General features: G+C 33.2%; 1 protein-coding gene across 1 annotated transcript in view; it reads left to right on the forward strand.

Annotated features, from left to right (window-relative positions):
• The window catches only part of PREX2 (phosphatidylinositol-3,4,5-trisphosphate dependent Rac exchange factor 2), a 388,457-nt gene that overhangs the window by 183,104 nt on the left and 190,196 nt on the right, over positions 1-15,157 (forward strand). The window contains exons 14-17 of the mRNA XM_074278839.1: positions 334-409; positions 9,636-9,708; positions 12,436-12,578; positions 12,737-12,829. Of these exons, the coding sequence (XP_074134940.1) occupies positions 334-409; positions 9,636-9,708; positions 12,436-12,578; positions 12,737-12,829 (385 nt within the window). The remainder of the gene's footprint in view (positions 1-333; positions 410-9,635; positions 9,709-12,435; positions 12,579-12,736; positions 12,830-15,157) is intronic.

Here is a 15,157-nt window from a genome sequence, read left to right on the forward strand (position 1 = left end):
TGATAATATTTATGAGAGAACATGTATAAACAGAACAGAATAGAAAATAAACTGAAATAGAAAAATTGTATAAATAAACTTTATAATGAGCATTTTATAATTCACTTTTAAATCTGCTTTGGGATTGAGAGACAGAAGGATTAATTGTGATGATTTAAATATTATGGATACCTTTTTTTGGATATACTTCATCTAACATCATCAAACAAATCATCAAAGAAGTTTCTGAGCTTTTCTGTAGTAAGTTGAAAACTATATGAAGATGTCAACCAGTACTTGTTCATTCCTTTGTTTTAAAAAGTAGCTTTTTCTTGTTTTTTGTTTTTCCTAAAGGGATAAAGATTACCACCTAAGGACATACAAATCTGTGGTCATGGCCAACAAATTGATAGATTGGCTAATTGCACAGGTAATTAGTTTTGTTACTTGGTGATTTGAATGGTTTATTGCTATTCAAAATATATATTTTAACTTGTATTAGAATTGTGCTTATAATTGTCTCATCTTCTACTTCAGTGTAACCTTCTAGAAGTGACCTTTTTATTTTTGTAGCCAGTGAAGCACCCATATCATAGGCACTGAGTATTTATTGAATAAATGAGTGAATGAATATGTGAATAAAATGATATGAACATGATTGCTATTGTTGGTCAGTTGTTTTTAGTCATGTCCTATCCATTATCCCATTTGGGATTTTATTGGCAAACTTACTAGAATAGTTTCTGTTTTCTTCTTCAGCTCATTTTCCAAATGAAGAAACTGAGGCAAATAGAGTTCAGTAATTTGATCAGGGCCACATAGTCCATAAGTGTATGAGGTCAGATTTGAATTCATGAACAGAAGATTTCCTGACTATAGGTCCAGCATTTTATCCACTGCGTCACCTAATGTCCCATACTTATATACATGGGCATTTTTGTTATGAAAAGGTACTAAAAAGAAGCTTCATATTACAGATAAAATAGTGAAAATCATTTAAAAGAAACTTATAATGAATACCACAAATGGGTAAGAAATCATATTCTGACCTTCTTGACTGGTATGTTTATTCACTGATTTATTTTTAAAAGTTTGTTGACTACTACTGTTTAATTTCTCTGCATCTCTATTTTGTGTTATACAGGAATAATAATTGTGCCCTGGTGCAATGAGCATTAATCTGAAATCTCTGTAGGGTTATATAAACTGTGAATGGAAGATGATAGGGAAGTATCATGTTATTTTTGTCTTTCTGTGATTCTCATGAGACTGGTGGTTTGCTTCCACGTTAAAAATATTTTTGATGTCATCGTTTTTGAAAAACTTATATTTGTTCACAAGAAATGAGAAACATGGTACACAGCTTATTTTGAAATAATAATATTTTTTGGAAATATTTTCAAATATCATTCCTGTTATCAGAAAATTATTTGACAGAGCTGACATCAATTTTAAATGAATGCATTATTTGTTATCATCTTTTGTTTTTCCTGTGTTAGGCCCTAAACATAATAGGTACTGTATGAGTTTATATATAGTACTTTCACAGAATCATCATATTTATTTATTTTTATTTTAGAATAAACATTACTGAAAGACATAAATTCTTTATCAAGATAGTTATTGCATACAATGAGGGTGTAAGCAATGAAAATCTGAAAAGGCAACTGAAAGTCTTTTGTATGATATTTTTCTAAAAATACCATATCTTCCTAGTTATATGCATGACTGAATAATGTTTATTTAATTGGGGGAAATTATTAAGGAATACAAAATAGAATTTTTAAAGGTACTCCAACAAGGTATCTTCCAAGAATATGTCAAAATAGTATGGCAGATATGACATTGGAACTAATCTAGCACTGAATATTGACATAAAGTAAGTATTAACATATTCAAATTGTCTAAGTGTCTAAGAAATTTATCACTGCTTTGGAGAAGGTCCTGGGCAGAGTTCAAGAGTAAGAAAAGTATTTTATGAATAATGTACTTCTTCAAATGACTTTGTATTAATTTTAATCAATTTTGGAACATTACAGACTATCCTAAGTAAACAACCTTACATTTTGAAAGAGATTTTTGTCACCAAACATTCTAGGAAAAAATAGATGAAAAATATGCATCATTACCAGTTATGAACTGGAATAGGATATTCAACTCATTGAATTAGTCTTTTCAGGACAAGAATTGTAGGTAGATAATACTATAAAACTTAGAAATGAATAGAGGGAAGAGATAATACTAGATCTTATTGAGAAATTTCAAATTCATTGAATCAACTCAAGTTCTTCATTGTCAAAAAATCCCATTTTTTTTTAACACTGATATTCTCTCATTGAAGATCTACCACTCTGAATCATAGAACAACACAGAACCCAAAAGAATTATAATTATTGGTGGCCCAGAATGGATGTAAATTGATTAACTTATTACAAGCACTTACTCCTAAATAAGATAGTATTAAAAAAAAAAAAAAGATTAAGAGCATCTTTTACTGTACATATGGTGAAATTGAGGGTAAACAAAGAAGTTGGTGAAATCATTGGAAGCAATACATATGTGGTAAAAGTTGAAGGTACTGAGGTTATTTAACCTGGAGGGGAGAGCACTTTTTGGAAGTAGGGGAAAGTTCCTGATAACTATTTTCTTATATTTGTACGACTTTGATGTGGAAAATTTATGACTTGTTATGCTAGACAGTTGAGGGAAGCAGGGGGACGAATAGGTAGAAGTTGCAAAGAGGCAGATGTAGGCTTAATATAAGTATTAATAAGTATAATATAAATATGCATATGCATTAATAAATGTAGGATACAACATCAATAATCATGTAAAATGCTCCCAAATTACTAATAATTAGAAAAAAACAGGTTAAAGAGGTTTCATTTCACATTCTTCAGATTTGAGAAGTTGACCAAAAAAAAAACAAAAAAACAAAAAAAACAAAAGCTTCTGGTGTCCTGTATCATTCATTCAGAGATTCTGTTACTCTGTGCTGTACTGACATCACTGAAAGATATTTGAGGAAGGTCATAAGGCTTCCATAAGGCTTCCTCAGTAGTAGAAATTCTAATGGCAAGTTTATAGATATCCTAATAGAATTTATGGAAAGACTTGGAAATAACACAGGATCACAAGGCAAAGGTGGAATGTAGATTGTAGCAGAGTGAGAGTAACTAGTAATGAGATTATAGAACTGCTGTTGTGGGGAAAATAATCTTCTTTGTGTTGTTTACAAATAAGTGCTATTCCTAACCTTTTTTTTTTTTTTTGACCTATGGTTTCATTTCATTCCATTTAAGGAAATTCCCTTTTCCATTATATTACTCTTTTAGTCTTAGAAAGTTACCCTGAGAGAGGGTAGGAATTTATAGGCACAATATGTTGTATCCATGAAAGTCTTCCTAATTTCAAGACCAACTCTTTCCCTACTGCAGCATACACACTCTCATTGCAAACATTTATGTTACTTAATCATAATTTGTAATTCATTTGATTTGTCTATGAAGTAAGAATTATGAAGGCAGCTAGGTGGCACAGTAGCTAGTGTGCTGTGCCTGGGGTCAGGAAGACCCAGATCTGTGAGTTCAAATCTGTTCTCAGTCATCTACTAGATGGGCAATCCTGAGTAAGTCACTTAATTAAACCTGTTTGCCTCAGTTTCCTCATCTGTAAAATAAGCTGGACAAGGAAATATCAAGCCATTTCAGTGTCTTTGCCACAAAAACCTCAAATGGGGTCATAAAGAGTTGGCCATGATAGAAAAATAATCCAATAAAAGACCAATGAATGCTTCCGCATTTTGAATTTATTTATAATGCTCAAAATAAGCTTTGGATTTCCAAATGATAATTTTTTTTTTTTTTTTTTTTTTAGAATTCAGACGATTCCAGAAATCTTTATTGCATTCCCAAGACAGTATAATAGATGTTGAGGATAAAAAAAGCAAAAAATAGAAACCCTCAAAGGAATTTATATTTAAAAAGATAAAATATATACACATGTAGGTAGATGTTTAGATGAGAGTAGAGTTTGATGAATAGAATGGGAAGTCTTGATGAAATGATCTAGAATAAATTGTCTAAGAATGGTAGAAGGATATTTTGTATTAAAATACAAACCAAGAAACTAACACTTTTTGACAAAACATTATAAAGATGACTCAAAGATGTATAAAGGAAAGCTGATGATTTCTAAAATACTTTGAAAAACCATTATGAAACAAGAATACCAAGTTTTCTTTGGGGTTGAATGTGGTTTATAAATTAACATAATTTATTTAGCTTTATAGTTTTATATGGTTACTATCAATTTCTTTCATTCTGACATTATAGAACATTCATCAGAGAAATGTATAGCCAAAGTTAAAAAAACAAAAACAAAAACAAAAACAAGTCCATTCTCAGAGCGAAGGTGGAATTATAACTGTTGAGCAGTTGGGGTCCCATTGTTATATCAGCCTTATTGAAAGAGAATGAGACATATTCCTGGCACATTGGATAGAGCCCCATGTGGGATTTATGGGAGGGCTGCACAATGGTTACACCTGATTTGCAGCCATAGATAAGTTGTCATCTTCACCTTCAATGGGAAAACCCACATCAATGAAATCACAAATATATTGGAGAATTAGAAAATGTCATTTTGTATGCTTCTGAGTTCATAAAAGGCTAATGCTTATCAACTAAAGCGTATTTGTGTGAGGATTACAGCCCCAGCTATAGTCTCATAAAAGCATAACTGGAAGGGAGCCTACATCTCAATTCAGGGAGGAGAAAGATGAGGCTCCATTTTAGCTATCTTAAAGTGTTTGAAGGGTTGTCATGTGCAAACTAGATAAGGGAACTTCTTGCTTGCCTGCAGAGAACACAACTAAGAGCAACAGGGAGCTTGCAGAGGAAAAACTTTAAACTTTATGTAAGGCAAAACTTTCTGCTGTTAGAGCTGTGCCCAGGTCTGCCTTTGGATTTGATTGATTATTTCTCTATAGAGTTCTTTAAGCAAAGGCTAGACAAACAATTACTTGGTTTATTGGACAAAGGGATACTTGTTTTGACTTGGTAACCTCTTCAGCTCCTTCCAACTCTAAATAAAAAGATAGGAGATGGCATATTGAGTTTGGGGAATAGCTGGATCAGATGAATTATATTAGTAAGCAAAGAGAAATAATGTGAAAAATGATTGGGAAGGAAGCATGTAGACAGATTGTTGAAGGTCCTGGGTGCCAGACTAAGTCTGCATTTTATAATAGATAGAATAGCAAGCCACTAAAGATTTTGGATCAAAGGACATTGTCAAAACTCTGCTTTTTAAAATTATTTTGGCAGTTGTAGATGAGTTGAGAAATAAAACACAGCAGATGAGACCAATAATGAGGCTATTACACATCTAGGTAAGTGGTAATAAGGACCTGAACTTGAATCTTGGCATTGTAAATGGATAGGAGAAGAGTAATAGAAATATCTTGAACTGAGAATCAAAAGGAGTTGGAAGATGAATAAATATGATCGTTGAGAAAACTCATCAGGTAGTGTGTTCCCTAAGGTGTAAGACCAAAGTCAGGAAGATCCAAGTTTAAATACTGCCCCAGATATTTCTAGGTGTGAGACAAATCAGCTTTAGTTTTCTTATCTGCAAACTGACCCTATTTCACATAATTGTTGTGAGGATCAACTGAGATAATTTATGTAAAATACTTAGCAAACCTTAAAGAACCACAGAAATGCTCTCTATTAAGCAAAAAGAAATGCTGTGAAGGATTTAAATCTATGTGATTAGGGAATTGACTATGCCTTTGATAGAAATAGAAATACTTGAAAGAAATGGTAAGTTTAAAATAGGGGTAGGTTTGAGTTACCACTGGGGCATTCTAGTGACCTGCCTGATATATTGTATACATGTAATCAATGTTTACTGATTGTTGTGGTCAAAGGCAGTTGAAACTGCACATTGGAGTAATTAGAGGTACATTTGTAAATTCTGAATCTTCCATTTAAAAGTAATGATTAAGATACTATCTGGTATAGTTGAAAGAGCATTGGTCTTGGATTCAGGAGAGAAGTGAGTTCAGCTACTGAAAAAGTTTTGTTTCTTTTGATTATTGTTTAGGCAACTGGGGTTAAGTGACTTGCCTAGGGTCACACTGATACTAAACTTTAAGTATCTGAAGTTGGATTTGAACTCAGTTCTCCTGACTCCAGGGCCAGAACTCTATCCTCTGGGCCACTAGCTGCCCCCAAATTTGTTTTGTTTCTTTTTGTTTTGTTTTTAACTGCTGAAGAAGTTGCTGTAAAATGATGATAATAAAGCCTGTTTATTTGATAAACTAGAAGCTCCTTGATTGAAGGGATTGTTTCCTTCTTGTATTGGTACTGCCATAGGGACCTGGAATACATTTTTAGGGGAGCAGGGAACCTAAAAATAGAAGAAGGACAAAGGGAGAATGCAGTTGAAGCACAGTGGCAAAATTTGGAGAGTGTCAGTACTATTTCATTAGATATTATAAACATGACAATGAGAAGTAAATAATTGTGCAAAATAACTACAATTACATAGGATCTTTGATAAAACTAAGTGTGTATACGTGCATGTGTGTGTGTGAGAGAGAAAAACAGAGAGACAGAGACAGATAGTTTATATGTATAGACTAAGAATTCAAAGAAAAAAAAAAAGATCAAAGGTTTTAACCTACTCAAGATTGCCTTGCCACTGGCATTCATAAGACACAGGGGATTAAAGGCTATATTCACAAAGTCCAGCTTGCAATATATTCTAGCAATTCCACTATCAAGATTATTGATTGAATTCTTTACTTAGGAATCTGAAAGAGAGAAAACTTAACAGTCACTTAGTCTACCCATACATTAAGGCTGACATTATTCAAATATTGCAAATACTATTCAAGTAGAAATTTGTATGTTTAAAATAATTATCTGGAGGGATGTTTCGTAATCTTCTTAAACATCTGAAACACCCATTTATACAGTGTTGGATAGAGCTGAGAGGAACTTAGCTTTTTAATGCTCATAGATTAATATCATCATAGTAAGGGGGGTTGGGCGAGTAGAGAGAGATTGGAACTCTACATAGAATTCAGGTGATAATTTAGCCATTCTCTAAAAGGCAGTTTGAGGGAGAATCTATTCTTATTCTATATCCCTGGCTTCCTGGACTGAAGCCAGAGAAGTTCAGTCAAGAAATAGACAGTTTAAGGAAACTGAGGCAGTAAAAAAAGAACTGGCATGCACTGGAACAGAGAAAGATTCTAGCAAGGCGCCAAATTAAAGTAATTAAGGAGTGTTTTTTTTAATAGTTTCAATCTTTTAATTCTCCTCCCTCTGCAGTCAGGATGAGAGAAAGATAAAACAAACTATTTTCACTCTCTTAACAATTAATTTGCCTGGATTCAGAATTTTGTTCCCCAGCCCAAACTACAAAGATGTCCTTTCTGAAATGATAGCGTGGCCAAAGCTGCACTTCAGAAAAGCCCTTAATTATTGACATAGGGGGCATAGGATGCCAATCTAGAGAAATAAGAGAGTGTGCTAGGAGCTAAAAGTCCATGACCAAGAGAAAAGTCAGGAGTTCCCACCTGCAAAGTTACTGAGACAGAGAAAGGCTTGAATAGTTTAAGTCTGTCTAGGTTTTAGAAAGCAGGTAAGTATTCCCTGAGGCTTAGAAAGAAAATAGGCAGTTTTAAAATCCTATATCTAGTCTAGAGAGCATGTAAACCAAGTCCCATTTTAAAAGGTATGGGACAAGCTAGTTCTCTAAGAGCGCTGGAAGCCTTGGCTCCTTTAAGAGCCAGGTACAAGCTATGGGAGGGGCGTTCAGAGTTTTGGCAGAGCACCTTTTAAAAGTGAATAGGAGACTTTTCTAGAGTCCCCAAATCTCCCCACTGTACTCCGAGAAGGGGACAGGATGGGAGCATTTAAATGGTAGGTTAAGCCACATGGGAGAGGTTAGAAAAGAGAGAGGATAGGGGAAGGGAGAGATGTTATCTTACCCAGTGCTTCTCAGGTGGCAAAGGTGAAGGCTCTCACAGTTGGGTACAGATACATCTCCAAGTTCACCCCATCCATTGACTGTCTCCTGGCTATAGCCTGACCACTACAGTGGAGTGCGAGAGGGGCTCAAACACAGATATCTCCCCCAGAAGAGATCAAGGAGACTGCCAGCCTGGGACCGGAGAGGGATGGCCACATGATGGAGGAGAGGGGTATAGAGACACTCTCCCATGTGTCGGAGTTGAGGCCTGAGGGCAGGCTTTTCTGAAGAGATAAAGGGATTAGAAATGCTTTGGCTCTAGAAGCAGCCTCTAGAGACAGAGTGAGACAAAAAGAGAATTTTCCTGAAAAGTAGTCTCCACGGGAGACTTTGCTCGCACCCCAAACCTGTTCTGGGTGCCCTATGTTTTAGAGATAGAGTGAGACAAGGGTAGGAACACAAATATTCTTCTCAGAAGCTGCTCGAACTGCTAAGGATGAAGATTGGTTTTGAGAGAACTGAAAAGGTTAAGGTTAGTTTTTCAGGGTGACAATTTTAGGGGTCCCCTTGAGGGCCACCAACTAATGAGGGAAAGGAAAGGGGGAACCCCATTTCTCGGTGCATAGATAATCCCATGAGGCACAGTGTTCCCTGTAAAATGAATTTACAGGCCCCAAAACCTAGATTGATAAATAAAAGGCTTATTGTAGGAATTTGGAAGTAAAGTTCAGTTAGAAAGACACCAGGGCCAAAGGCTGGGCGGGCAGGAATCTCTACATGGCTGGAAGGATAAGATGTGTTGGCTGGGAGGGCTCCTGCAAAGAGAGAGTTCCCTCTTGTTTCTTTTATACCTAGAAGATGATGGGCAGTACTCCTAAGTTTTCATTGGGCTTTTCAGTTACCTCAGATCAGGTGAGGGCTGGGGGAAGCTGAGCTGAGAGTGGGGGCTGGGCCCAGATATTCAAAGGGTGCCTTTGACCAGGATTTGTGAATCAAGGCCAGCCATGGGTTGGGCAATTAGAAAGGAATCTTTAAGGGACTGCAACCCCCATCAATAGGATTGTAGAATTTGGACTGATTATAATTTTCTGAAAGGCAGACTTCACATAGATGTAATATTCTTTAAACAGTGTTGCATAGATGATATATATTTATGTAACCTTATAACAGTACTAGAAGGCAGGAGCTATATCTGTGTAATGTTTTTTTTTGTACAGATTTTACATAAAGATTGGGGCTTAATAAATATTTCTTGGTAATGATACTGACAATTTCTTTAGTTCTCAGTTGCTGTTTTTTTGTTTGTTTGTTTGTTTGTTTGTTTTTTCCCCTTATCCCTGCTGTCAAAATCAGTAGATGTTAAATATAAGATATTTTAAAAATATGATTACTTGTTCATTTTATTTTTGTAATTAATATTCATATTTATTTTATAACAAGAAATATATCTATTTTCCTAATATAATGATGGAAAAAAAAAAGATTTTAATGACCGTTTGACAATTTTCAAGGAGGAAAATATTCTATGGGGTGATAGTCAAACTGTATGGCACAATCTGTAAATGATTTTTTATTGGAACATGTTAATAGAAATTAGATACATGGGAAAGTATGCAACAAATCTTTCCATTCTCATTAATTTTATTGTACCCTGATTTTGTGGATAATAGGGAGATTGCCGGACCAGAGAAGAAGCAATGATCTTCGGCGTAGGTCTTTGTGACAATGGATTTATGCACCATGGTGAGAATTCATCTTGCAAAAGTTAACATGTTTATTCTATTGTTTTCTTGTGTAGTGAGAATCAACATGGGTTTCTTACTAACAATGGAAACACCCACATGTTCTAGTATTCTCATCAGATGAAGAAGAAATTAAGAGGAGGGCCAGAGTAAAGATGTAGATAATGTAGACCACCATAAATGCATTATCATAAAAGAATACTACTATTAACACATCGCATAATACTCCCAATGATATTGATATGATAATATCATATCAATAGTGAAGAACCATCAATATGGTTCTTCATAGTTCACAAAGTGCTTTTTGGATGGTAGGTAATGAAAATTTTATTTTCTTTTTGAAAATGAGGAAACAGAAGTTGGAACAGATTAAAGGCTTTTTCAATGGTAACAAATAGCTTGTAAGTAGCAAATTCCAAGAAATGAACCTTTTGATTCTTCTTTAATTCCAGTTCTCAGCCTCTAGGCTCATAGGGATTGCCTTCTTTATTTCCCTATTTTTGCTATTATCATCTCAGTCTTCCCTCTCTTCCCAATAATTCTGTCACCCAGCATGTTAGCATATTGAATTTTAAGCTACAAATAATTCTGTCCCAATGAAAAAGACAAGTACTATTTTTTTTAAATTAATGTTTCCTAAAGCTTCAATAGAGTTTCTGTCTGAGGTATTGTTATATAATTTTTAAAGACAAATTTTAATGATTCACAAATTAATCATTATTTAAGAAAAAAATTCGTGCTGTTTCTTCCTTCTCTTCCATCTTGTCTGACTATCCAGTTATATTTCTCAATACTGAATGTATGCTTTTAAGGGCCCCTTTCCTGTGTAGTTGAGTTAGAGAACTGCTTTTTTTCTTTGCTCTGTTTGAACTTTTGTTCATCTGGATAATTTCTCTGGCACATGATTCATCTAGAGTGGACCGCATGAGGCAGCTGAGACTCTAAAAAGATCTTTGGTTTTTATATTTTAACAGCATCTGCTACTCTTACTCATATATTTCCAGAAGATTGCTAATCTTAAGGGAAGATCAAGATCAAAGTTGTATTCTGTTTGGGAATATTGATCTTGGGCAATGAATTAAAAATTATGTCATCCTTGCCCTTTAGAAAATTTAAGATAAAGAAAATAAATTATAATTTCACAGAGATGACATTATAATATGGGAATAAAAGTTACAGACTTTTTATTTCCTTCTTTAGGGAATATCTTATTTCATTAATATCTTTATTTTTAAATGTTTAATTTTAGTATGTTAAAGATCTTTATAGAAGATGTAATCCGGACATGTTACTGGATTTTATTGTATCACTCAATTAAGAAGCAACTAGATAGTACAGAAGACTGGATCTGGAATTAAGAAGACCTGAATTTCAATCTAGCTTTAAACTAATTTTGTGAATCTACACAAGGCAATTAATTACTCTCTGCCTCAGTTCTTTCATTTATAAAATAGAGACAATAATGGCACTTACCTCTCAGGGTTTCTATAAGCATAAAATTACATATTTTTAAAATGATTTGCAAAACTTAAAGCTCTACATAAATGTTAGCTATTATAGTTGACAAAATTATTGGCATGATCTATGTGCCAAACACTGCATTCAATATTTTTTATATACAGACATTTGGTGGTGGAAAAATTGGGAAACAATACTATGTCATTGGCTATTTAAAAAAGCAGGCATGTATGTGTATTTATGGATGTGTTCATATGCACATTTGCTTTAGAATTGAAGAATTTCCTGTGGCTTCATTTTCATCATTTTGGGAGTAACATTCTGTTACTAAAAATAGAAAAGAAGAAATATTTATGACTAAACATCTTTTTTTTTTTTTTTTTTTTTTAAAGTGGCTATCAAGATCCTATAGAACAAATTATGTGGCTGAACCAAACTTAGTTAGCTCCATTTTTCTTAATAGAGAAGCACCTACAGATCTGAAAAGCAATTAAATCTTACAGTAATGCTAAGACTTTTCAATACTCTGTGTAACACATACTCTAATGTATATATTCCATCTTGTATGACTACTAATCTTAGGACCTTACTGAACCCACTGAAATTGAAATAGATGAATAAAATTGATTATTTTTCAAATGTTATCTGACACTGTTGCTTTTGAAAAGCAAAGTGCTGGAAGTTCATGGTAAACTAAAATATCACTTAATCTAGAGGAAATAATTCTGGACAGAAGTTCTCAACCAAATATTTAATTCAGTGGGAACTGTACACACATCTGAGGGCAAGAATGCAACACATTTACATTTTTTTCATAGTTAACTTAGGATTTTAAAAACATCCTAAAAATGTTTACTAAACTTCTAAAACACATAATTATGTGTTAAGGGCATAGCCATGTTCCCAGTAGGTTTTCCAAGTCAGGATTTCATGATTTTCTTGGATGCAATATTGTAATCTGTTTAGCTACAGATGTCATCTTGAGAGCAACAGGTTTTGCTAATAACAAAAATGTTAAAATTAGAACATGTTTTTAATTTTTGAAATTCATATTTCCTTTGTAGCTTCAATAAAATATTTATCCTTTGACCTATGTATTCTAGGGAAAGGAGATATTCTTAATAATTAGCAGATATAGTTAGCAGATCCTAATCCTTTCTATGGACCATACAAACCAGGTCATTAATGATTTCACTTTGTATCAAGTGATTTATGGTAGCCATTCATTTTTAGTTTATTAAAAACATAAATTTCCTTTTTTGTTTAGTCCTTGAAAAAAGTGAGTTCAAAGATGAGCCCCTACTTTTCCGTTTTTTTGCGGATGAAGAAATGGAAGGATCAAACATGAAACATAGACTTATGAAGCATGATTTAAAAGTTGTGGAAAATGTTATTGCTAAATCATTACTGGTAAGTTGTTGGATGATCTATGGATTTTCCCCTCCAATAGATACTAAGTGAAAACAATAGCAGTGTGTTTAATACTATTATATTTTATATCATTCTATTTGAAGTTTACCTTTTGCTTCATCTGATTCAATAACACCAATTTTTTTATGCCATTTCAGATTAAATCTAATGAGGGAAGCTATGGTTTTGGATTAGAAGATAAAAATAAAGTTCCAATCATTAAATTAGTAGAAAAGGGATCAAATGCAGAGGTAAGAAAATCTGGTCTTTTAAAAAAATGGCATAGGATTTTTGTTGAATTTGTAAAATATGGAATGTAAGAAACCATCTCATACTTTACTTTAAACTCTCTGTATTGGTAGGTGCTGCCTTCCTTGGAATTTAAGTTCCTTGAGGGCAAGGAAATTCCAGGTCCTTTAAGTATTTTCATTAAGGATTAAGGAATATTGTGGAAAATTTTTCATTGGCTCTTTACCTTCCAAGGACATCTGTCAATTCTGTCCTCTCTTTCCTTACTCCAGGAATGTAGAGATTATTGAAGATGATGAAGTTGGGTGGTCAATTTTGGTTATAATCTGGCTTGAAATACTAGGAAACCTGGTAACTGATTTGGTATTTCTAGTGTACTCCAATACAATTAAAATTTTACTGGAACTGAACAAAATAATTAAATAGAAGAACTATGTCAGATGTACATCTAGCTGCCTTAGTGGAGACAATGTTTATCTCAAGGCAGAATTCAAATGCTGTATCAGATACTTTCTAGATTTCTGTCTCCTAAAAAGTCACTTTAAACTTTTTAGCTACAGTTTCATTTCTGTAAAATGAGGATAATAAAAATATGTAATTCATAGGGTTGCTGTGATGATCAAGCGAGATTATATATGTAAAGAAAGAGATTTGCTGGTGAATGGACTTTTCTCTCAGAAAAAAAAAATCAAGGGACATACTTTGAAGTTTGAACTGCCTTGTTCATAGTTTCTTAAGTATATCTCATCTAAAAAACAATAAATCAAGCCTTTTTTGTAGCATCTCACTCTAAATCTGTGTAAAAGCTCATATGGAAAATTTAATAATAGTTCTTGTGAGCTGGATCAAAATAGCTCCAAAAACCCCTATGTAAAATGCCCTTTGAAAACCCTACACTATTAAAATATTCCATTTAGCCACTTTAAAGAGAGGATTTTTTAATTTCCCTATTTATTCCATTGTCTACTCCCAAATGATTTTCAATTTAAATGTACATCTTTCTGATTTTAATTGACAGAATGTGGATAGAAGAAAATCTGCTTTATTTATAAAAGGACATTTTCTACATTGAGATGACAGTAATACATATCAAATAATAGTAACAATCCATTATACAATGGGTATCCCTTCACTTTGTTTCTTATCAATAGTTCTATATTTAATGTATACTACATTTTGTGTCTTATATTACATATTTAATGCCTCATTTTGATTATACAGTACTTGTGATTATATAATTTTTTTATTTTTCTTGTATTTTTATTACAACTCCCTACCCTTATTGTAGATAACAAAGTAATAATGCATTTTCTTTCCAATATGAAGAAGAATGCTAGTGATCCCAATCAATAAGAATTGCTTAGGGTTGTAATTTCTGTTAGTAGTGACAGATTTGCACTGAACCATTCATGCTCCTTCCCTATCAACCTTGTAAGGAAAGGCATCATAAACTTATACTATATAATTTATATTCAGAAAAATTCTGTGGAGTTACTTGCTTCATTTTCAACAGCACTCAGAATTTATGATGGAAAATCACCAAATAAATTCTTCACCTTTTCTTTTTACTTTCCATTGAATTAGAAAAATGTGTGGTAGCATTTGGTATTGAATCTAATTGCATTTCAGATAACTTGTTAAATTATAGAAATTCAGAGTTGAAAAAATCTCAAAGGCCATCTCATCCTAACCATACATGACCACAAATTCTGCAAATAACATTGATGACAAAATGGTAATCATGATTGAAAACCTCTATTGAAAAGGGATCCATTACCTCCTGAAGCAATTCATTCTGCTTTTTAATAACTCATTGTTAAGAAATTGTACCAATTTTTTTTCAAAATTCTAAAATGCTATCATTATTTCTAAAAATCTAGCAATTTTAATAACATCAAAATTTCAGCTATTTACTAATAGGTGTGAGAGTTTTATTCTAGACAGCTCGGAATACTGACAAAACAATGGATGCCAATTACAATAATAATATGCATTTTCCTGTACCTTGTGTTCCAGATTTTTTCTTGTGTCCTGAAAACACTTTATACATTCAACCCAAAATTATACACACAAAGGCTTTTATCCAACTACATATCTTTAGATCAAAATCTGGCTAAGTGGTCCAGTCATGGAAAAAAAAAATAAACCAAAACGTAACATTACTTGCATTCATTTTCCAGAATCCCTGGGGAAATATTCTTTTTCAAAGGAAATCTTTCTAAAACAAGTTCTTCTGGCTATAGTTTTTAATAAAATGTGCTTTAGCAGAGCTTGTTCAATTAGTTGGAACTCTTACATCAGAGCTTCTTGAACTTTTTTCACTTGTGACC

The sequence above is a fragment of the Sminthopsis crassicaudata genome, chromosome 1 (assembly GCF_048593235.1).
Source record: "Sminthopsis crassicaudata isolate SCR6 chromosome 1, ASM4859323v1, whole genome shotgun sequence".
NCBI classification, from domain to species: Eukaryota; Metazoa; Chordata; class Mammalia; order Dasyuromorphia; family Dasyuridae; genus Sminthopsis; species Sminthopsis crassicaudata.